Consider the following 23236-nt stretch of genomic DNA (forward strand, 5'->3'; position numbering starts at 1 on the left):
GTGTGACATCTGTCTGCCCCTCTCCTGACCTCAGCTTCCTAAACCCCGTCTAGTGTCCCCAGAGCAGGTGAGGTGAAGGCTGCAGACACCCAGGCGGTCTCCTCAGAGGAGGCTCCCCTGGCTGGACTGTATGGGAGCGAGGACGACTGGCACCAGCTCCTGAGCAACTTCAACACGTCCTCACGCAGAGCCCTGCAGCTCTCCTGGAGTCCACCGCCAACCCTGAGAGCGCCTTCAGCCCCCCAGACGCCCCGAGAAGTTAGGCAGATCTCCATCTCAGAGCCACATGCGTTGCTGTTTGGGTGGGAGCCACCTTCAGACCTGGATGGGGCTCCAAGGAGCCCCTCGGGGGTGCCCCCCAGGGCCAAGGAGGGGACAGGAGTGGACCTAGATGGGCAGCACATCAGCCCAGGGCAGCCCGTCCAGCCGCCTCACAGCCCGGAGCCTAAGGAGGAGTCCGGGGCTGGCCCCGAGGCCACCTTCCACGGGAGTTTCCCAGGGGCCCCGACAGAGGAATCAGGGAGCATAGTGGCGGCTGCACTCAAAGTGCTCATTCCTGTGGAGGATGCACCCCCTGCGCCGGTGACCTCCTCCCCTCTCCAGGCCCCAGCTGGGCCCAGCGAGCAGCTCCAGGCCTCCTACCCAGACTACAAGAGCCCGAGGCCGGGGCCTGTCCCAGACAAGCTGCGCAGGCAGAGAGAGGCCCTACATCAAGACAAGGCCGTCCCTGGCTCCAAGCCAGGACTAAGGTCCCCAGGAGCCAGAGCCCCCACACCAGGGCTGGCTGAGCCGTCCCAGGACCCGGAGCCTGCGGGTCCGGCTCCCACAGAGGGATTGGAGCAGGGTCAGCTGAGTCCTGGTGCACAGGAGGTCCATGAAGGCCAAGGTCCTGGAAGGCCAAGAGAAGCTCACAGCCCAGTCCTGGCGCCAGAAGGCCTGCCTGCCCTTTCCCACAAGAGTCTGAAAGAAGGGCCCAAGGTCAAGGGAAGGCAACAAGTGGACAAAGGAAGGCAAGACCTCAGTTCAGAGCAGCCAACCAAAGCTCATGGCCTGAAAACTGGACATTCAGAACACCCCCAGCAAGATCGTCTGCTGAATGACGTACCACAGGCTCAGGCTGAAGGAGAAGCCCCTGCTTCTAGAAAACAGTCTCTCCATGAGAGGGCTCAGCGTGGGGACGGAGCAGAGCCCCGTGAGCCCACACAGAGCCTCCCTCCCACAGCTGAGCTGGAAACCCAGCCCCTGCCCTCACCTAGAGGAGCCCCCGGAGAAGAACAAGGCACCCTACCATCCAGGGCAGAGAACAGGCCTGAAGACCCAGGAACTGACTCCAGGGAGGCTGGGCCGACCCCATCCCCAGGATCCCTCGCTGCCAGTGAGCGTCCCGTTGAGCCTGATCACCTCTTTCACGTCCTCTTCCTGGGAGACTCAAACGTGGGCAAAACGTCCTTCCTAAACCTGCTGCAGCACAACACCTTCACCCCTGGGCTGACAGCTACTGTGGGTAAGGGCCCACCTGAACCGGGGCGGGAGGGGGAAGGCTGGGAGGGAGGGCATGCCCAGGGCCAGGGCCAGGGAGTTGGAACAGGGCCAGAGAGAGCCATCTCTGAGGAAGCTGCAGGTTCTCCTGGCCACGGGCCCTGCATTAGACTTTATTTTATGTGGGCATAATCTTACTCTTTTACTAATTATCTCTAATTATAGGTAATTTGCTTTGCTGCATTGATCTGATTAGCTTATAATGCGCCCCATCAACAAAGCACCCTGCAATTTAGGGGCCACCGCTGGTTGGTGGTGTTAAGAATCAAGTCTCCGCCCACACGGACTGTGTTAAGATGCAAGTCTCCGCCCACACGGCCCCTGCAGCGGCCCCGTCGGTTCCTTTTGTTCAGGATCAGCCCCAGGCCTGGCAGCCAAGCTCTGGCAGGAAGTTGTCTTGGGCAAGTTGAATACTTGACCCAACATGTATTTCTAGAGTATGGTCAGGTTAGTACCTGAGTTCAAATCCCCTCTCTGCCACTGGCTAGCAGTTTGAACTTGGGCGAATTATTCAACCCCTCTGGGGGCCCAATCCCTTATCTGCATAATGGGGACAAGAGTGCTGACTTCCTAGAATGATTGTAAGGATTAGTTCAGTCAGTGCCTGTCAGGCTCTTAGAGTAATATCCGGCATGTCATAAGTGCTCAATAAATAGTATTTTATTGTTATTAAGTTTAAAAAATGTTTTCTAATTTATTTGTGAGAGAGAGAGAGAGAGGGGAGGGGCAGAGAGAGAGAAAGGGAATCAGAAGCAGGCTCCAGGCTCTGAGCTGTCAGCACAGAGCCCGACGTGGGGCTCAAACCCACAAACTGCGAGGTCAGGACCTGAGCCAAAGTCAGATATTTAACCAACTGAGTCACCCAGGCGCCCCTGTTTTTGTTGTTATTATTATAAGCAAATATTTGCTAATGTCTAATTCAGTGCCCCTGCAAATGAAATGTCCCCAAACACAGAGTCCTCTACCTAGAAACGTAGGGATATATGACCACTTGGCATTGTCTAGAGCCACATAAACGTAAGCTCGGGAAGGAAGAGGAGACCCAGGGAGGCACAAAGATGGGGGTGATCCATGTGTTCATGCCAGTCAGGGTGCAGGCTGACTGGGGACCAGCCACGCCAGTGAGTAACTGACAGCCTCATGCAAAAGAGGCTCTAAGACAAATTCTCAAACTGTTTTCTAAGAATCCTCACCTGGGGAACCAGTTAAAATTGCAGTGTCCTTGGGAATAGGGAACTCATAGCCGGCTTGTATGCATAGCGGGGTCACAGGGTCTGCAAGACAATTGCTATATTTTCTAACAATTTTCTTACATTTTTATTTTCTTTTGAGAAACAGAGAGAGACACAGAGTGAAAGTGGGGGAGGGGTAGAAAGAGAGGGACACAGAATCTGAAGCAGGCTCCAGGCTCTGAGCTGTCAGCACAGAGCCCCATGCTGGGACTCGAACTCACAAACCGTGAGATCATGACCTGAGCCGAAGTCAGACCCTTAACTGACTGAGCCACCCAGGGGCCCCTGCAAGGCCACTGTTATTGATCACTATGTTGTCGGTTACTGACTACCTTACATCCCTTATTCCTTACAAAAGCCCTCCCTGTATAACTGATCTGCCTCCATTATTTTGTGATAAGAAGGTCCCACAAAATTAGATCAAGAAAAACAGGATGCATGATTGTAAAGACAGGATGAGCCTGAAAGCACTGGTAGGCAGCTGGGGAGTATCTGAGATCCAGGTGGATGATCCAAATCTGTCCAGTGCCAGCTGCGGTTTGGTGCCCCCTGGTGGCTGCCATCCTTCGGGCTTCATTCTCGATGGGGACAATTCTGGCTTCCTTAGTCTAAAACATTTCATTCCCACCCCCTCTCTCAGAAGAACGGGGCTAGGTGGAGGACCAGAGCCAGAGGCAAATGGGTTATAGCTGAATGCGCATTTTTGCCAGGCTTTTCCATAGCCCCATTTTACAGACGAGAGGGACAGATCATTGAAGACCTGGTTAACTTTCCTGCCCTCGCTGGGGCCCAAAGTTCATACCCAGAGTCTCCTGCCATCAAAGCACATGCCCTACCCTCTTCTGGCTTTTACCCTCTTCTGGGTTCAGCACTACTCTCTCCCTGGGGAGATTCCTTCCAAAGGAGATAATTGTTATATTCTTAATGTAAATAGCAGATTCCTTGGGAAGGAGATAACTGTTACATTGTTAACAGTTTATGTGGTTATGTTATAACATGTTTGGGGGACAGTATGGGGGCTCTATGGGTGGGTTGAAGTAGGAATGGCAGGGAGGTAGCACAGTGGGGGTAATGGGGGAGTCACAAAATGTGAGGGACACTTAAGAGTCGTTCGTAGATTACATGGTGGGTATTTAAGTCGAAGCTGGATGTTATCGTTGGGGGTTGGTTAGACAACCTCAGAGTTCCTGCAGAGTTCCTGGGCTTCCTGAGACATTCAGGAAAGAGGACAGTAAAGAGAAGTAGATGCTATAGACTTCTGCATCACCATTTTTCAGAATCCGGCCTCCCAGGCGGTCACTTTCTATGGAGAGCATGGGGGGTGGGGGCAGAGGGGGAGGGGACAGCAGCAGGTGCTCAGGGAGGTCACCATAAGCTCAGGGCTGTGGGGGTTGGCAGGAAGGCACACTCCAAATCTTCTACACTTCCCTGGGATTTCACTATTACCTTCATATTTCCAGGGACAGAAGGGTCTGAAAGCCTGACCACAGCAGGGGGTGGAGCTGGGAAATTTGAAGGGTTGGGGTTCAGGGAGATGAGAATAATGATGAAGGGCACCTGGGTGGCTCAGTCAGTTAAATGCCCGACTTCAGCTCAGGCCATGATCTCACAGTTTGTGGGTTCGAGTCAGACTCTATGCTGACAGTGCAGAGACTGCTTGGGATTCTCTCTCTCCCACTCTCTCTGACCCTTCCCTGCTCGCACACACTCTCTCTAAATAAATAAATAAACATTAAAAAAAGGAATAGGGGTGTCTTGGTGGCTCAGTCGGTTAAGCGGCCGACCTCAGCTCAGGTCATGATCTCACGGCCCGTGGGTTTGAGCCCCACATTGGGCTCTGTGCTGACAGCTCAGAGCCAGGAACCTGCTTCAGATTCTGTGTCTCCTTCTCTCTCTGCCCTTCCCCTGCTCACGCTCTGTCTCTGTCTCTCAAAAATAAATAAACATTAAAAAAATTTTTTAATAAAAAAAGAATAATAGTGAAAATGATCCCCTCTCAAGCACTCCCTCTGGAAACTGGGCTGAGCCTTGAACATAAGTTATTTAATCCTCCCAACCACTCTGCAATGTGGGTTCTTTTGTTTTATTTTAAAATTATTATTATTATTACAGTTATTTATTTACTTATTTTAAGTTAGCTCTGTGCCCAACATGAGACTTGAACTCGCAACCCTGAGATCAAGAGCTTTGTGCTCCCCCCACTGAGCCCGCCAGGCGCCCTGTATGGGTCTTTGTAAATTGTCATCTTGCGGATGAGAAAGGGAGGCTCAGAGAGGTAAAGTGACTTGCCTGGGGCCACACAGCCAGGACAGCAGCAGAGGGTGCACAGCTCACCACCCAGTCAGGCATCCCTGGAGGCAGGGCTCCTTCCGCCCTCCTCCACTGCCTGTTTCTACCGCTCTGTCTGGTTGAAGGGGGGAGACACACGCCATAATTAGGACTGAAACAGAGTATTCTAAAAATAGAATAATGAAACTGGTTTTCTTGAGTGCCCTGAGGATAAACATTGCTGTATGGTTGGGAAGACGGATATGTTCAGAGAGGTCAAAACCGTGCAAGGTGCCTCGAGTTGGCACTGACCGCCAGGATCTGGGAGGGCTCGGCGGTCAGGAAAGGCTTCTTGGAGTATGGATGGGATTCAGAGAGCTGAGGGGAAGCCCGCTGGCCTGAGAGACGGGTACTGGGGACAGGTTTTGGCTGGAAGTCCCGGATGGTGACTCAGAAGCAGCTCTGACGCTCTTTGTGTGTCCTAGGAGTGGACTTTAAGGTCAAAACTCTGCTGGTGGACAACAAGTGGTTCGTGCTGCAGCTCTGGGACACGGCTGGCCAGGAGAGGTAACACGCCGTCTACACTCGCCGGGTCAGGGCGCCTGAGGTACAGGGGGGTGGGGTACGGCCCTGACCTTGAAGGGTCCAACATAGGCGAGAGGCAACCCCAAAAGGGATCCAGCCCCTAAGGCTTTTGGAGGCTGGGCAAGGAGAGATGGGTCAAGCCCCAGGGGGGCAAGGGGGGCCAGGGACCCAGAGCCCCTCGGCTGGGCAGCTGGGAGGGCCATCCCCACACGGCCCTTGGGGACAACCGTCCAATTGCCTGTCCTGAAAACGCTGGCCTGTCTCTTTGCAGTTACGCAGTGGTGATCAAAACATCTTCTGGGCTCCTGGATGCCTTAGTTGGTTAAGTGTCTAACTCTTGATTTCAGCTCAGGTCATGATCCCAGAGTCGTGGGATCAAAGCCTGAGTCGGGCTCTGCGCTGAGCATGGAGTCTGCTTGGGATCCTCTCTCTCCCTCTGTCCCCCTCCCCCTCATTCTCTTTTCTCTCTCTCTTAAAAAAAAATGGCACATCTTTTTTGACCCGGCAGCTCCGCTTCCAGAAACTTTCCTCTTGATAAACTGAGACATGACTATTATATCACCATGTTCAAAACAACCTCCCTTATGTTGCAAAACACCAGGAAAGACTGAAGCGTCAGGAACGGTGGCCCTGCTGAGTCAGTTGGCGTCCACCTACACCAAACGTGGATATTCTGAAGCCACAAAAGAGATACCTCTTGGGGAGACACCCCCAAGATGCTTTATTAGCTGAAAAGTCAAAGTACAGATTAGTGGGCGGGGGGCCAGACTTTTCACTGGGTACTGTGTGGTGCCTTTGGAAGTCTGAGCCATGAGAACGGTTACCTATTCAACAAGCACTACACTGTGAGGAGGAAAACTCTGGGAAGCACTCAGAAGCGGGCCAGGTTAATTGTCCCACTTCACAGACGGAGCAGCAAAGGCCTAGAGAGGCCAGGGCACGGGCTCAGCCCCCAGCCTGGCCTCACGCAGCCTGTCTGGACAGGTACCACAGCATGTCTCGGCAGATACTCCGCAAGGCTGATGGGGTGGTCCTCATGTACGACATCACCTCCCAGAAGAGCTTTGCCCACGTGCACTACTGGCTGAACTGTCTCCGGGTAAGCAGACGGCTGTCGGGGTTGGCCTCAGTTTGGGGAGCCGAGAGGGAGCTTGCATCCTGCCCACACCCCGCATTTCTCCCAGGATTACAAATGATCCAACAGACACCTGGGTGATGTGACGACTGAGGGCATGTGGCTGGATGGGCTGGGAGCATAGGCATACAGAGAAACCACGACATACAGTACAGCCTTCAAAACAAACTACTTCCTTGATCTTACAAACACTTCTTTCCTATATATTAGCTTGGGGATGTCTTCTTAATGCCTGGGGATAGTGCAAGTCTCGTACCGCGCTAAGTGATGACTCATCTGTCCACCCAACTCCAGGTCTTTCCCCATGTGCCTAATTAATACATGTATAGTGAAATTCTGCGGTTTGTACTAGCACAGCAGAGGGGCATGAGGAAGACATGTTGTCTTCTCTGTAGGAGTTTCTGGTCTAGTTGAAGAGAAGCCACAGAAGTTGGATGAGGTAATACATGAAGGAGGCTGGGCTCGGGGTCTGACAGGACCTGGGTGTGAATCCCAACTACCTGCCTCAACTCTGTGATCTTGGACAAATGACTCAGCTTCTCTGAACTTCGATTTTCCAACTTCTCTCTTACAGTTGCTAGGATTAATGATATCATTGCCTTTGGCACAATGCTCAGTAGACGGAAGCCAGTAGTAGTAGTAGTAGTAGTAGTCATGAAACCATTAGGAAATGAGCCAAGCCAGCCTGTGTAATCAAGCGCCGGGCTGTTCGGCACAGGCAGGAGGAGAGGGGTATGGGCGGGAACAATCCTGGAAGGCTTCCTAGGGGAGGTACTTGTGAGGCTGGCCTTAGAAAATGGCTGACATGTTTGCAGACAAAGAGGAGGGACAGACTCACTGTAGATTGAAGGGAAGAGTGAAGGGTGTGGGAAGGGTGTGGATTGGGTGTGACTGGAAAGGTGGTCATGGGGGCAGAGGGCAGGGTGTGCAGTCAGCTTCCTGGAAGGCGGGGCCAAATCCACCCAGGGCGCGGCACACCATAGCAGGCGCTCAACATGTGTGGCTGAGTGACTCTGTTCTATGTGCAGGACTCCGGGTCCGATGGGGTGGTCATCCTCCTCCTGGGAAACAAGACGGACTGTGAGCGAGAACGGCAGGTGTCCACCGAGGCCGGGCAGCAGCTGGCCGAGGTGAGCAGCCGGGCCTCAGGCCCCCACCCAGCCCGGACTGGGACTGGGCAGACCCTTCCCTGGAGGTCCGTGAGCAGGTCGCCCATTCCCGCCCCTGCCCTGCCAGAGGCCGGCTCAGACTGGATAGCAGCCTGTCTCTGGCCCACCCTGTTCTTCGGCCCAAACAGGAGGCTGTACTGGTGGGCCTGACATTGACCCTCACGCTGAATCAGCAGTTTCCCACACAACGTTCTGACCTGTATAAAAATATCTTCAGAGTAAAGGAAGGCTTTAAAAGCTTCACTTAGAATTCCCAATCAAATCTTAATTTTCTCTCTGGTCTCTAATTAACATAACATTCCTTCTAATTTATTCTATCTTAGGACTCAAATTCTTCCCTGGTAAGATCGTATCAAAAGCCTCACCACCAGACAGTGGATACTATTTATTTATGAATAGAATTTGACCCCATTCCAGAAACTCTGGAGAATAATAAAGAAGGGAAAAAGAACCTACCCCTTATTCCACCTCTGCTACACCCCCTCTTGGCATTTCCATATTGTATTTCCTTCCCCTTTTCATTTCTCACAATCATGAGGTCACCACGGTGGCTCCTGGTTGGCGGGAATTTTTCCTTCTTAAATGCAGTGGCTCATCTTTGACATGGTAATTCCTCCTCTAGCAATTTATCCTAAGGAAAGAATCAGAAATAATAATCCCTAAGAGAATAGCATAATGGATACCCGCGTATAATGTATAATCAGGAATGTTTATGTGAGGACGTTATTTACGGTGTTATTTATAAGAACAGACATTTGGCAGCAGCGGGTGGTCAAATCGCCGAGGCTCTTGGGAAAGGCTAGCATTTTCCATTAAGAATCCCGTCCCAGAAAAATATTTGAGGGTGTGGAGGAAATGCTTACGAGAAGTCAGAGCAGCTGCTCTTCTGAATCCGGTGAGGTTGCTGATATTTGGGGCCCACCAAACTAGCCACTGCGTGTGGTTCAATCTAACAGCACAATGACTTAGCTGGCCTTATCCCCAGTCAGAGCGTTTTGTAAAGCAGAGCGAAAAGATATATATCAAATGCTAACAAGAGTGGTTTATAGTTTGCATCTATACTTTTTAAAAATATTTATTCATTTTTTGAGAGAGAGAGTATGTGTGGAAGCAGAGGAAAGGCAGAGAGAGAAGAAGAGGGAGCATCCAAACTGGGCTCTGTGAGGACAGCACAGAGCCCGATGTGGGGCTTGAACTCACAAACCACAAGATCATGACCTGAGCCGAAGTCAGATGCCCAACCGACTGAGCCACCCAGGCACCCCTGCACTGATATTTTTTGAATGCTGTATTTTCCAGTATTTCCCCCACTTGAATATTTTTGAAATAAAAAACTCTGCAGAACTAAGGGTTTAAAAAATGTCCCCAGGGGGGACACCTGGGTGGCTCAGTTGGTTGAGCATCTGACTTCAGCTCAGGTCATGACCTTGCCATTTCCAGGGTTTGGACCCCTGGGCTGATAGCTCAGCCTGGAGCCTGCTTCACATTCTGTATGTGTCTCTCTCTGCTCCTCCCCTGCTTGTGCTCTCTCTCTCTCTCTCTCTCTCAAAAATAAATAAATAAACATTTAAAAAATGTCCCCAGGGACATTTCTCCATGTTGGAACACAGGCTTTCCGCCATTGCTCTGTGGGCCGTGGAACATTTCTGGGGTGGCATCTTTGACGTGGTGGCTGGCCAGAGTGGAGAGGGCCGGTGGGCAGGGCTGGGGCTGGGACCAGGAGCCATGCGGAGAAAAGGATCCCTTACTCAGTGAGGTTGGCCTAGGGACATACTGATGGCCAGGGCTTTGGTCGGGGAAGGTGGCCATCAGTGGGCTCTCCCAGGGCACCCACACCCTTTCTGTCTGCAGAAGCTGGGAGTCTCCTTTGGGGAGTGCAGTGCCGCCCTAGGTCACAACATCCTGGAGCCTATGATGAACCTGGCCCGGTGAGTGCCACCTGGATGCTCGCCACCCTGAGTCCCCTGGGCAGCCTCCAGACCCCTCCTGAGGGAAGGGAAGGCCCCCTCTGAGGAAGGACTGTGAAAGCACAGGGCTCACTCTTTGGGGAAGGGCAGAGAGCACTGTGCAGAGAGTCGACTCCAGCTCTACCATGCCCGTTGATGGCATCACCTCCTGAAAGTCTCACGCGCCCTCTCTGAGCCTTGGCTTTCTCCTCTGTGCAGTGTGGTAGGACAGAGTCATTTTCCAGCTCCCAACCTTCTGGTAACTTCCACTAGATTTAGAATAAAATCCAGATGCCTCGCGACGGCCTCCATCATCTCCGGTGCCATCTCCCCTGTCCCTGAGTGTGTGTGTCCCATGCCCACGTGCGCACTCACCCAGCTCCAGCTGTCGGGGGGGTGGGGGGATGGGACCTGCCCTGACCACTCCCCATCCCACCACTGTTCTGGATCCCTGTCCTCAGTTTGTGTCTTTCAAAGCCCTTCTCGGGGCGCCTGGGTGACTCAGTCAGTTAAGCGTCCAGCTCTTGATTTCGGCTCAGGTCATGATGTCACAGTTTGTGAGTTCCAGCCCCACATCGGGCTCTGTGCTGACAGCGTGGAGCCTGCTGGGGATTCTCTTCCTCTCCCTCTCTCTTTGCCCCCTCCACTTCCCTACTTACACTCTTGGTCCCTCTCAAAGAAATAAACTTACAAAACAAAAACCTTCCTGACAAACTAATTACACATGCATTGGTCTGTTTCCATATTGCTGTCTGCCTCCTGCACTAGACTGTAGCTCCAGGAGGGCAGGGCTGGGTCCGCTTTGTTCCGCCTCTCCCTCCGCACACACGAGGTGCCTGATAAATGAATGAAATGGGTATGGTGGGGGGTTACCAGACCAGATGATCTGGAAGCCCCTTCTCTGACAAAGCAGCCAGGCAAGCTTGCGAAACTCCACGCCTGATCACACTGTGATGTCTCTGATCAAAAACGGCTCAGCGGCTTCCCTCTCTGCTGGAGAACAAAAGCCTGGTTCCTGAATGCGGCTCCCAGGCCTGGGGAGTCCTGACCCCCTGTTGCCTACAAGGCTTCTTTCTGGCCTGTCAGCCTTCAGGCTTATGAGTTAGTGCAGTGGCCCCCACGCAGTGAGGACATGCTGAGCAAACGAGTGAACAAAGGAGCTACCTTGATTTCCCCAATCCCCAGCTCTTTTGACACCAAGCCTTTGCCCCCTGCCTGGAATGCACCCCCCTTTTCTACTAGGGAACCCTGTATGCCGCTGGATCTCAGCTCTGACACTGACACTGCCTCCTTCCTCGCTAAATCCCTCGAGAACCTGCTGTGAGCTCCCTTTGTGTGCCTCCCGGTTCCTGGGTTCCTACCGGCCCCTTCTCCTCTGTCCCCTTACTGCTAGCTGCGAGGACAGGCTGGCTTCACTGTCCTATTCAGAGTCCCTTGCACAGAGCCTGGACACAGTTGCCTGGAAGGAATGCCAGGAAAGAGACAGAGGGCAAAGTCTCCATAGCCCCATTTTTATGGGGACACGTGGAAAGCAGCACAAGAGTGGAGCAGGGGCTGGGGGGGGGGGTAATCTCAGGGGAGGCCATCCCCCAGCCCCACAGCTGCACCCGCAGGTCCCTCCCTGCTGCCCCTGGAAGGTGAGACAGAGGGCTGATGTCTGGCTTCGTCAAACAGGTCACTCAAGATGCAGGAGGACCATCAGAAGGACACGCTGGTGAAGGTGACCCCCAAGAAGCCACCGAAGAAAGTTGGGTGCTGCTTCTGACCATGTGGCCGGGATCAGACAGCATCCCTTGGGCTTCCTGCTCCACAGCTCCTGTCCTGCCTGCCTGGACACAGCAATGACAGACACGGCCACCTGCCTGGACACAGCAATGACAGGCGTGGCCAGCTCAGAGGTTCAGGAAACTGTGCTCAGGTCAGAACTCAGATCCCAGGGTAGGGCCGCACTAACACTGCCCTTTGCACTCTGAAGAAGAATTTTGCTGAGGTGGTGGTGGTGAAAATTCTTTACAGAAAGGAAAAGTCTAGAAAATGGAGGCAGGAAAACACACCACGTTGTTGGCCACACATCTCTGGGTGGTAAAATTGGAGGGTGAGTGTGTGGAGGGGTTATTTCCCTTTTTATATGTATCTGTATTTCCAGATGTCCTGTAATGACTCGGTATTCTTTATATCATCGAAAATAAACATTCCGACTTCGACTCAGGTCATGATCTCACGGTCCATGAGTTCAAGCCCTGTGTCGGGTTCTGTGCTGACAGCTCAGAGCCTGGAGCCTGTTTCAGATTTTGTGTTTCACTCTCCCTCTGCCCCTCCTCCACTCATGCTCTATCTCTGTCTCTCTCATTAAAAAATTTTTAATTACAAAATATAAACATCAACACTAAGGAGAGGGGAAGAAACTTCCCCAGTAACTTGATTTGGGGCTGATTTCTAATGGATACAGCCTGTTAATAGGAAAATACTCTTCCTTCAAGCATCCCCCCTGTCCTGTGCCTGCCACAGCTGGTGAACCTTGTCCCGTTCACCTGTTTGCAAACATGAAGTGTCTTCTGAGCAGAATCCAATCACTGGGAAAAGAGCAAGTTCTGATGGCCCCGGATAAGCCCCGTCCCCCTGTCTCCCTGAGCCACAGCCCACTCCCATTCCCCTAAGACCTGCCTCTAAGGGGTCGTATTCAAGGATCACCTGCTCTAATGGCAAGATGTCCCCTGGTACAGCTCTCTGCCCTCAGATGTCAGTCTCTGGGCTCCTGAAGTCCAGCTGGGGTGTGGCTGGTTAGGCCTGGGGAGCAGCAGAGGCCCCAGACATGTGTCACTCGTGGGCTCCTCTTTGGAGCCTTTGTAGGAATCCCCAGAACTGCATAGCATTTGCCTCCTGAAAGTTACAGCCACCCAGGCTGCAGTCTTCAGTGCCCTTAGGGGCTTCCTTCGAGAATCTTAGGGAGACAGCCCCTCAGTGTTGGACTATCTCCCGTCACGTATGCTTGCCGAGATTGGTGTCCCTGTCACCTTCCTGTAACCACAGTGTGCCGACGATATCCTGCAGACTCGCATGGTGCCCACTGCGTGGTCCTTCAGTCCTGGTGAATTCCCCTGCTGAGTCAGATGCAACCCTGCTTCCATGGGGGAGACCAGCAGAGACTGCTCAAGAGAAAGAGGCCAGAGACTGCAGGAGAGGAAGGGAGGGCGGCAGGTGGAAGACAGAGCTTGCCTACAGGTCTACTCAGTCTCTGATCCTGGCCGCTTTCCCTCTGCTTACTTCTGAAAGGGATGCTACGGCAGGGAGCACTCTGTCATTAGGGGCATACAAGTGGCAGTTGGGTGACATTGGGCAAGAGGCAAGGTGGAAAAGATTCAGTCATCAGAAGCCAACAGGGGTTGGATCCGATGCCCTTAATGGGCCCCATTCAATCTCTAGACAATATGCAGGATGATTTTGTGATCATTTGTGAACTGATTCTTTCTTATCCCCAGTGCCTTCTCCCTTCCTGGATCTTCTCCATCAGCCCATAGGCTTCTCCCTGCTCTGAGCAGTTTCTAGGCTGTACTAGGTTCCTAGACAGACAGACAGACAGAGAGGGAGAGACAGGCTGGAGTGAGTGATGCCTGGCCAGTGGCGAGGGTGAGAGCCAGGTCTTGCTGTTGCCAATGGCTCCCTCTGGGGTCTGGGGACCTGGCAGGCACTGACATCTCTGTCCGGTAGGCCAGCGAGTTAATGAGGCAGGCATGCAGGGTGTGATTCCTGGGGGGACCAGTAGAGCGGATAGAGTCCCTGTCCTCTGGGGGGACTCCGTACAGAAATAGCCCCTGGGCCTGCCCCTTCCATCTCAGCTCTGCCCCTGCTGCAGGCAGCCAGCTCCCGTTCCCCAGCGGTGGGGTGTTACAGGGGACCACCCACCTGCCCAGAGCCCTTTCTCGGCTTTCTCTGGTTAGGTGCAGAGTAGAGCTGTGGAAGGGCCGCCAGCCTTTCCTGGTGTTGGAGGTCTCCGAGTCCGCACACAGGGCCCAGGGACCTCAGAGCAGCGCGAGGCAGGTAAGGAGAGCAGCAGGAGGGATGCAAGGTAGACTTCAGAGTGAACTTCCAGGCAAGTGGTGAGTTCTCAGGGCATGTCCGCCAAGCACACACAGGTCACAACTTAGCTTGAGGCTGGTCCGGAAAAAGAGGGTGAGGGACCCTGGGTGGCCCAGTCGGTTAAGCATCTGACTTCAGCTCAGATCATGATCTCTTGGTCTGGGAGTTTGAGCCCTGTGTCAGGCTCCGTGCTGACAGCTCAGAGCCTGGAGCCTGCTTCCCATTCTGTGTCTCCCTCTTTCTCTGCCCCTCCCCTGCTTGCACTCCATCTCTTCCTCTCAAAAATAAATATTTTTAAAAATTGTTTTTAGAAGAAAAGGAGGGTGGGACTGGGCTGATGGGGCTCAGGATGTGGAGCGAGAAGGGGAGGGCAGGGTGACAAAATGGAGTGTGGACAGAGGTGGCAGGGAAGAGAGCTTTCTGGAGCTGAGGGTGGGCAGGAACAGAACCGGCGTCGTTTGCAAAGCTCCTACCTCGCACCAGGCACTGTTCTGAGCACTTCGCTGGTGTTCCCCTGTTCAACCCTCCCGTCAGCCCTACGAGATGGGGCCTGTGGTGACCCCCACTTCGCAGCTAAGGGAAGTGAGGCGTAGAGGAAGTAGAAACAAGTGAGTAGCTTGTCCACAGCCACACAGCTAGCAGGTGGGGCACAGGGTTTTGAACCCAGGATCTCACAGCCATTAGCTTTGCCATGAAGTCACGGAGCCTCTTATTGAAAAGTATGGACGCTTAGGTGGGGCGTCCAGGGCCCTGGACCCTTGCTTTCCCTCCCCTCCTCTCCACTTCCGTCACTGGCAGCAGGCCCGGGCCAGGTGAAAGATACAAGAAAGGGGAGACAGGGCAGGGAGGGGCGGGAGCTGGTCCCTCGGCTCCTCCTTCCCCTGCAGTCCCTGGAAGGAGCCTGAGACCCTGCAGTGGAGTGGTGTTGGAGGCAGAATTCACGCAGGCCCCCTGAGATCTCTTCCCAGCAGCCCTTGGAGGGGCTCAGGGGACACCCCCCAGGCTCCGAGCCAGCTAGAGACAGGTCTCTGCAGACTCCCTTGCCTCAGTGCAGGAGAAAAGGGGACGAAAACTTGAATCAGGACCCCACGGAGCTGTCACCTTTGCTCCTGGCTCACAGTAAATACTTAGGGAATATTTATTTATTGAGTGAAGGGGTAAGTCTCTTCCCAAGAAAGCTAGAAATCTTGGCCTGATCTGTGGAGTGGCAGTGCAGACTGTAGCCCCTAGGCTGGGATGTCTAGACTCTGGGGGCTCCCCATGTCCTCGGCATGTAGGATGCAGTGAGGGTGGACTGATCTGACAGCTGGGGAGCAGTGCTCCCCCGCCCCCACCAGGTAACCAACGCAGCCACAGAAGGGCGGTCGTTCCCCAGCTGGTCTGCCCCACGGAGTCGTCTGGAATCGTTCAAAAATGCCAAAGCCCAGACCAGGGAGTCATGTCACTGTGGGGCGGTGGAGGACCCATGCATCGGTATTTTTGAAACTCCTCGGGCGATCTCCATGTCCAGACAAGCCTGGGAACCGCTGACAGGGGCTTCACACCTTCTCAGAGCCCTTGCTTATCCACTTTCTTACTTGAGCCTCAAATTAAAATTTGCCTGTTTGCCAGGCAGGCGAGGTTTTGTTTAAAAACATACATGTGCGTGTGTATGTGTGTGTGCACGTGCACCCCAAAATTCATTTTGCACTCTCTGAGGAAATTTTATTTATTTATATTTTTAAAGTTTATTTCTTTATTTTGAGAAAGAGAGAGAGAGAAAACCTGAGTGGGGGAGAGAGAGAATCCCAAGCAGGGTCCTAGCTATCAGCACAGAGCCCGATGTGGGGCTTGAACTCAAGAACCTGAGCCAAAACCAAGAGTTGGATGCTTAACCGACTGAGCCACCCAGGAGCCCCATCCCTAGAGAGGCTTTAGAAATGAAAAGTTAAAAAGAGGAAAATGAACAGGTGTAACAGTTACCGTTGACATCTGCTTTATTTTCCTTATGTCCTTAACCTCTTTACAGTTGAGGAAACTGAGGTAGGGAAACACTAGGTAACTTCCCAAAAGCACAGAGCTACAAAGTAGCAGAGTTGGGATTTGAACCCACAATGTTGACCGAGCCTGTCCCATCAGGGTGTGGGGAGGCCTCGAGGGACTGACACATGCCAAGGGCGCCCACTGGAGTCTGTGAAAGGAGGGGCGCTCAACAGGGGAAGAGGGCGGCAGCCCTCAGGCCGGTTTCTACACTGTCCTGTGTGTCTGGAGCAGGAGAATGGAGCCTAGGCCGGAGCCCAATGCCACCTTCACGTCCGGCCTCACAGCGCCCCCTGACCGACTGCTCCGCCTCATCTTCGCCGGAGTCTGCGGCCTCATCCTGCTGGTGGGCTTGCCGGCCAACGGGCTCATGCTGCTGGTGGCGGGCAGGGCCTCGGGCGCCCCCCGTCCGCTGCTCGCCCTGACCAACAGCCTCATGGTGAACGTCACCCTGTCTGACCTGCTCTTCCTGGCCTGCGTGGTGCCCGTGCTGCTGCTGAGCTTCCTACAGCCCGACTGGTGGCTGGGCCCCGTCATCTGCACCGCCAGCCAGGCCACCAACAACGCCACTATGTTCTGTACCTTCTACAGCATGGTGGCCACGGCTCTTCTGCGCCACGTGGCAGTGGCCTGGCCTGACATGGCCCTCCCATCCAGCCAGGGTGCCCGCCTGCTGCTCTGTGGGGCCATGTGGGGCCTGGGCCTGACGGCATCGTTGCCTAACTGGCTGTTCCAGAGAGTGGTAGTGGAGGAGGGGGCCGCGGGGGCCCGGGCCTGCCTCCTGCTCCTGAGCCCCGCCCAGACGTCCTGCTACTTCAGCCTGCTGGGAGCCCTGGCCTTCCTGCCCTGTGCGCTGGGGCTGGGCTGCTCTTTCAGCCACGTGGGCTGGCTCCTGTGGACACGGCCTCGCGGCCCCTGTGGGGAGAGCATCCGGGAGCACCAGGAGAACACGGGGCTCATCCTTGTGGTGCTGGTGGTCTTCGTGCTGATGTGGGGGCCCTGCTCAGCGCTGGGCTATGTGGCAGCCGTGGGTGGCCTGCCTGCCACGCCCGTGACTTTCGTGGTATCCAGCCTCTGTACCATCCTGGCCTACGCCAACTGTGCCGTCAGCCCGGTCCTCTGCTTCTACCTCTCCCGACCCTTCCGGGCAGGGCTCAGGACCCTCTTCTGCAGGCCAACGGCAGCCAGGCTCCCTGGGGGCGTGGGAGGGGCCAGTATGGTGATGGAGAGCATCTAGCCTGGCCTCACCAGCCCCAGGAGGCCTACAGCCGTCTGGAGGGTCTGAGAAGATAGGCTGATGGGAGTGCTGAGAGTCCAGAGAGGTGGGAAGGTCCTTAGTGACTTCAGAGCCTGTCCCCTCCCTTCTACCAGGGGGAGCCTGAGACCCAGAGAGGGCAAGTGGCCCTGAAAGGTGACGCAGCCACTAAAATGGCAACTAGGTTGATGCTCCCATTCCACCTGGGGACTTAGACACCTGTAGGCTCTGCTACTTCCTAGTGGTATGACCTCGAACAAGTCCCTTAACCTCTCTATGGCTCCATTTTTCTCATCTGGGAAAGTGGGAGAGTGGCAGTGCCTTCTTCAGAGGGTGACTATGAAGACACACGTAATACACATAAAGTGCTCAGAAGAACACCTGCTCCTTCCTAAGTGCATATGAGTATGGACATTGCGATTATTAGCATCTTCATTTTATTTTTATTAATTCAGGGGCATTCAAGGTGAGTGGACAAGAGATTGGTAAAGGGACTTCCAAAGGCAGAGCAGTGTGTAGAGGAATGATCTGGTGAATGACCGTCCAGGGTCCTTAATCCTGAAGGCCTGTGGAACAAATAGGAGTGAGGAGGGGAGCCAGCTGCATCCTGGATGGGAGCCCAGAGGCCAGCAGAGCCCTCCAGCCGCCTGCCCTCTCCTAGCTCAGTCACACACACCTCTCAGCCCAACAAAGGAACGCGAAGTCAACCTTTGTGCCGTGAATTTCTGAACGCCTTGCTTTCTTCTCTGTGGTTTTCTTTTGCTCTCCTTTGCTCTCCAGAGAAACTGAAGATTCCCCACCTCTGCTACCCAGCTGCCTCTGAGAAGCTCCCAAACTCCATGCCCTGCCTCTGGCCTCCTGGGGGCAGGCCTCAGTCTTCTGTGTTAGTGGGGGAACAAGGGGTATTGTCTCTACTTAAACTCTCTTAAGACTGAATGCTCAACATTTTCTGCTTGGTAACAATGTTACAACTAAACACACACACTCTGACTCCATGGTCACAACGCTTTGGAAACACTGGGTTGAACCAAGTTAAACTGGTCTCTTGGCTGCAGGACTTATCAGAGCCTTGAATGCCCCAAAGGCCACTGGGATTCTCTGGGAGGGGCTCAGAGTAGTCAGTTCCCCAAAATCCATGCTGGAGAACCAGTGTTTCCTGGAGCACACCTTGCGAAATAACCCAGGAGAGAAGCTACAGTGTCAAGCGCTGTAAATATGCACTTGCCCTTGGCCCCCTTGGGCAGCAGCCCAGAGACTTGATTCCCCTGCCAGGCGGGCATCTCTGCCTGACGCTTTCCCACAGACGTCCAAGGTGAGGCCAAATGGGTCACTGGTTATGGGAACTTCCATCTTCCCAAGCTGTGACCCCACCCGGTTCCCACTCCAAGCGTATCGGAATGCAAGTAAGAGGGGGGTCTAATTATAGGGACAGCCATGAATCAGCTCTAATTTACTATAAAATCGTAAGAAGTAAATAAGCCCCAAACTTTGGTATAATTAGTACCAAATTTCTTGTGATGTGCAGATTGGGGATGGCTGGCTGGAGGCCTAACCTGAAAGCGAGCTTGCTGGGAGGGCGGCGGTCCCCTTCCCTGTGATCCTGGGCTCTGACGGCCACAGGGATGGATACATGAAGGGGGACGCAGAGGAGAGAGACGGGGTTGGCTGTGCTCCTCAGTGTACCCCGTGCATGTCACACACCTCACGCGTGTGCGTCCACAGGTGCCCCAGGTGGTCCACACAATAACCCTGCAAGGGAGGAGGAAGTACCTCGTCCTGGGCCCTGGGCCGTGGCCCGTGGGAGAGGGCCCCTCCCGCTGGCTTGGCATGGGTAGCCCGGGGCTGTAGGAGGTCCTTGCTCATCGCTCCAGGCCAGGGGTTGTCCTCGGAGGGTACAACTGGGTGTGAATCAGTGTCTCCAGACTTGAGCAGGGCCTGGCGCCAGAGCTCGGTAAACACCGAGGGATGAGTCAGTGGGGGATCAAATGTAATAAAGGGAGCCATCTGTTTTCGAGAATAATCTGCCCATGTTACTCACCTCTCTCACTGGCTCCGTTTCACTCAAGAGTAACACTGAAGCCCTAACCATGGCCTACAAGGCCCTGTGCATTCTGGATTCTCCACCCCCTTCCCCCCGCCCCATCTCCTCTCCTGAACTATATCTCCTCCCTTAATGCAGCTCCAACTGCACAAGCCTCCCTACTGCCCGTCACACGAAGTAGGCTCCTACCTTAGGGCCTTTGCACTTACTGTTCCTGCTACTTGAAGCCCTCTTGCCTTGGATACCATCATGCCTCCTTCTCTCATTTCCTTAGGGCTCATCTCAACCTTCCCCTCCTCAGAGAGGCCTTCCCTGACCACCTCATTGAAATATCACCCTGTCCCTCTCTAGCCCCTTATTTTCTATTATTTGTCTTTGTGACTTATATCACCATATGAAACTAGGTTATCTATCTATTTATGTGCTGACTGGGTTTCCCCATCTTGTTTGTGTGTTTGTTGTAAGCTCCACGTGGAGACAGGCCCTGTGTTTTGTTCACTGCTGGATCCTGAGTGACCAGCACAGGCCCTGGCACCTAGTAATTGCTCAGTAAATCTTCATTAAACAAAAGAATGGAAGAAAGACTGAGAGGAAACCTGGGCTCTGTCAAACAGCAATATATTTGCTATTTTTCACAGGAAAAAGGAAAACAAGAACCTTTAGTAAAAGAACCAAATTTACTCCAGTTTAAGGCAAATTCCACACAGAGACTCTCAGAGACGGGCACAGGACCAGACAGCGTAGAAACACCACCATCATGCATGACGGGGAGGGGAGTGGTGTTGGGCAGCAGAAAGGGTGGGGGCCTGGCGCCCCCTGGGCTGGGATGTGCAGTGGGCTGGGGAGCCCCATGTTGCAGGAGGGGCTGGCATGCATGACCTGCTCCCCACACGGGCAAAGGCCGGGCAGCTGGCTGGGCCCGGCGTGAGCTCACCTGTCTCACCTTTCCCACAGCAGGGGCAGGCGCTTGGGTTCAGACGCTAGAGCCCGGGGCTGAAGGACTACGGTGGATTTGGGGTGACCGGATGGAACAGGGCAACCCAAAGAGCCAAGACGGCCTGGGGTCAGGGGCTGCCCTGCCAAGGAGTGGGTGGGGTAAGCTGAGAATGGCGTGAATGACTCCCAGGACATCAGAGCTGAAGGGACACCTAGGACCACCTGGTCAACCCTCTTGCCTTACAGATGTGGAAACGGAGACCCAGAAGGCAGGAGGGCCTTGCCTAGGTTCCCACAGGCAGTGGCTGGAGGCAGGGCTAAACCCAGGACTCCTATCTCCTATCCCTGTGGGCCAGAGGGCCAGTGTGGGAGGGCTGGGGCTGGACGGCTTCATCCCAGGCCTCCGGGGCAGCAGCAGAGGCTTTGCGCCAGGGCCCTGTGCAGCTCCGGCAAGGGGAGGGGATGCCTGGAGCTAGGGGTCGTCTGAGAGGTGCCTGTGAGTCTTCACCCAGGAAAGGCCTGCAGATGTCTGGATCTAAGACTAGTGTCCTTCTGGGCTTGAGAGGCACCAGAAGGGACCGTGTGCCTGAAAGGCCTCCATTCCCAGCCCATCTGTGGCCTACAGCCGCCCCTCACCGCCTCCCCTGCATGGGTCTGCAGGGCCCCCAGAGCATGCAGGCATCCCTGGGAGGGGTCATGTGTTCAAGGCATCCCTGCAAGCCCATCAGCCTCACAGGGTTCACTGGGAATAGGGATGGGATAGATAGTGGGGTAGGAGGGCAGGGGCCAGGCATAGAAATAGACACCACCAGAGGAGGGAGGCCCAGCCCAGGCTTCAAGGCTGGGAGCCAACAGGACTGTCCTGGTGGGCCCAGGGGGCCCTCAATTCTCCCGATTGTTAACGCCTTCCTGGCTGGGCCAGAAGCAGGTACCGGGGAAATGAGAAGTGCGGGGGGGGGGGGGGGCGCCCAGAACCTCACCTCCACCAACTGAACCTTTCAATCCCCCAGGTTGGGCCCTAAGGCTAGGAAATTAGGCTTCGTCAGAGGCCCCGCCCCCTACTGGCCGTCGGGGCACACATGTTACAAAGGCTGGGCAGCGCATTGTGAGGGGGTCTGGCGACCCCACCTATACTTCCACCGGCTTCCCTGGGCCGCCTGCCACGGGCCAGTGGGGGGACTTGGGGGAAGAGCGCTCAGATGTGTGTGTGCAGGGGGGAAGCAGGGGGCGTGCGGGCCGGGGACTGTGGGGGCGAGGGCTCCGGGGCCGCGGGCGGGGGACGCGGGCGGATGCCCTGGGACTTCATGTAGGACACCAGCTGGTCCGGGATCTCGGCCAGCACGTCGCGGGCCAGGCGTGCCATGCTCAGCACGTGGTTGCCAGTGCGGTCCACGTAGTCCCTGAAGGGCACGAACTGGCCAGAGGGAAGGCAGGCTCAGGCAGGGTCTCGGACTGGACCACAGCCCCCAGACCTCCCGGCCTGGGAGCCCTGTCCCATTCCTCCTCAGCCTCAGCCCTCCGCACTCACGCCTTCCCCTGGCGGTGAGGGGCGGTCTGGTACCCATGTTCTCTCCTCCACTCAGTGCACAGGTACTGAGCACCGGGTGCCCTGCCTGATACACCACCGAGCAAGAGCACCTGTCTCTAAGTCCTGCCGCCAAGCACAGGCACTTAGCCGGTGCTCAAGAAATGCCGAGCAAACCCCCTGGCTTCGAAAAGTGGGCCTTCCCATCTCCCCCAGCCTCTCTATCTTTGGCTCTGCCTCACCTCTTCTCTGTCTGGGCGGACACCTAAAGTCAGGCTTTCTCCCAGGCCCCAGGAGCCCCCCACCACCCCTTAAATGCCTCAGCTCACTCCTGGCTCTAGGCCTTTCTATGGGTCCCCCCTCTCAGATTGCCCCTGCTCTGATGTCTGGCCTCCTATCTTTGGTCTCTACCCCTGGAATGACCCCTCCTCCATCCCATTTTTTTTTAATCCCATTTTTTTTTTTTAATCCGGGGTTTCTGGAGAATGTTTTTTTATTCCAATCTCCTAAACACTAGGGACTCAGTCTGCAGGAGACTCACAGACAGAAGCGCTTACTAAGGTGCTTTCTGAGGCTTGATGGGGCAGGGACACCCTAAGGACAAAGGCCTGTCTGCTCATGACACCGGCCATCCTCCATGGGATGTTAAGACACGGCTGCAATTAACCAAGCACTGTCCGTCCCTGGAGAGAGCTGCTGACACCGCGGACCCCTCCCCCACCTTCAGGCGGTTCGCCATCTCACTGGAAGGCAGCCCAGCAGAAGGCAATGGAAAGTGCAAATATTAAGGGTAAGCCTCTGTGGGAGGCCATGGAGACCTGGGGGCTCAGGGTGAGCACGGGCAGAGCATGCTGGTCAGGGCCACAGCACTGGGGTGAGTCTCAGACAGGGGAGAGAGGGGCCCGGCTTGGGGGGAAGGGTGACCCAAGAACTGATTCCTGCTCCCTTCTCTGGTGGCCAGGCCACTCTGGGGCTCTCTCCAGGGCCCCTATCTGGAGGAGTCTCTAATGGTGTAAGGCCAGGCCTGGCTAGAGGGGCTCTAGCATTTTCCTTGGAGCAGGCAGGATTTGGGCTTCACCTGCACAATGTCCCGCTCCGCCAGCTTTCCCCGGGAGGAGATCCGCACGTCATCACCATCCAGCTCCACCATAGCTGCGTGAGGGGAGGCATTAGAGGCGGGGGGATTAATGGTGGGCACCTGGGCCTGGCCGGATAGTGGCTCTTGTCCCCCAATCCCAGGACAGTCCAAGACAGACCATTGGACCAGATCCCTGTGTTAGGACTGAGGAAACCGAGGCCAGGAGACAGGAGAAGCCCAACAAGGTGAATCTCTGACTTCCAAGCCCATGTTCCAGCCTCCCCACCCTCCCCAAGCACCCAGGGCTGGAGGAGGGAGGAGTGCCTGGGCCTCTGCCCCACAGCCTTGGGACGAGGGTGTGGGTGCACGGCCTGACACACCCTTCCCTGTGCAAACAAACACACCCTTACACCCTGTGCTCACCCAGACAG

General features: G+C 54.9%; 3 protein-coding genes across 6 annotated transcripts in view; 2 read left to right on the forward strand and 1 right to left on the reverse strand.

The window, feature by feature from the left end:
• Positions 1–12082, forward strand: part of RAB44 (RAB44, member RAS oncogene family) — a 36687-nt gene extending 24605 nt beyond the window's left edge. For 3 of the 4 annotated variants that reach the window (XM_029945171.1, XM_029945172.1, XM_029945174.1), the window contains 5 exons: positions 54–1504; positions 5525–5606; positions 6609–6723; positions 7788–7889; positions 11549–12082. In XM_029945171.1, coding sequence (XP_029801031.1) covers positions 54–1504; positions 5525–5606; positions 6609–6723; positions 7788–7889; positions 11549–11719 — 1921 coding nt within the window. In that variant the 3' untranslated portion in view covers positions 11720–12082. Of the gene's footprint in view, positions 1–53; positions 1505–5524; positions 5607–6608; positions 6724–7787; positions 7890–9779; positions 9857–11548 lie in introns of all 4 variants that reach the window. The other variant, XM_029945173.1, reaches the window with a different exon arrangement.
• A 4126-nt stretch (positions 12083–16208) lies between these two features.
• On the forward strand, positions 16209–17207 carry LOC115295223 (galanin receptor type 2-like). The gene has a single exon (XM_029943163.1). The coding sequence runs from the start codon at positions 16209–16211 to the stop codon at positions 17205–17207; it is 999 nt and encodes a 332-aa protein (XP_029799023.1).
• A 2717-nt stretch (positions 17208–19924) lies between these two features.
• CPNE5 (copine 5) overlaps positions 19925–23236 on the reverse strand; it is an 89982-nt gene continuing 86670 nt past the window's right edge. The window contains exons 22-23 of the mRNA XM_029943164.1: positions 22806–22879; positions 19925–21616 (exon numbers count right to left, since the gene is read on the reverse strand). Of these exons, the coding sequence (XP_029799024.1) occupies positions 21398–21616; positions 22806–22879 (293 nt within the window). The 3' untranslated portion in view covers positions 19925–21397. The remainder of the gene's footprint in view (positions 21617–22805; positions 22880–23236) is intronic.

The sequence above is a fragment of the Suricata suricatta genome, chromosome 7 (assembly GCF_006229205.1).
Source record: "Suricata suricatta isolate VVHF042 chromosome 7, meerkat_22Aug2017_6uvM2_HiC, whole genome shotgun sequence".
NCBI classification, from domain to species: domain Eukaryota; kingdom Metazoa; phylum Chordata; class Mammalia; order Carnivora; family Herpestidae; genus Suricata; species Suricata suricatta.

Coding starts and splice junctions, on each gene's coding strand:
- LOC115295223 (XM_029943163.1), top strand. CDS start 16,209: ATGGAGCCTAGGCCGGAGCCCAATGCCACCTTCACGTCCGGCCTCACA.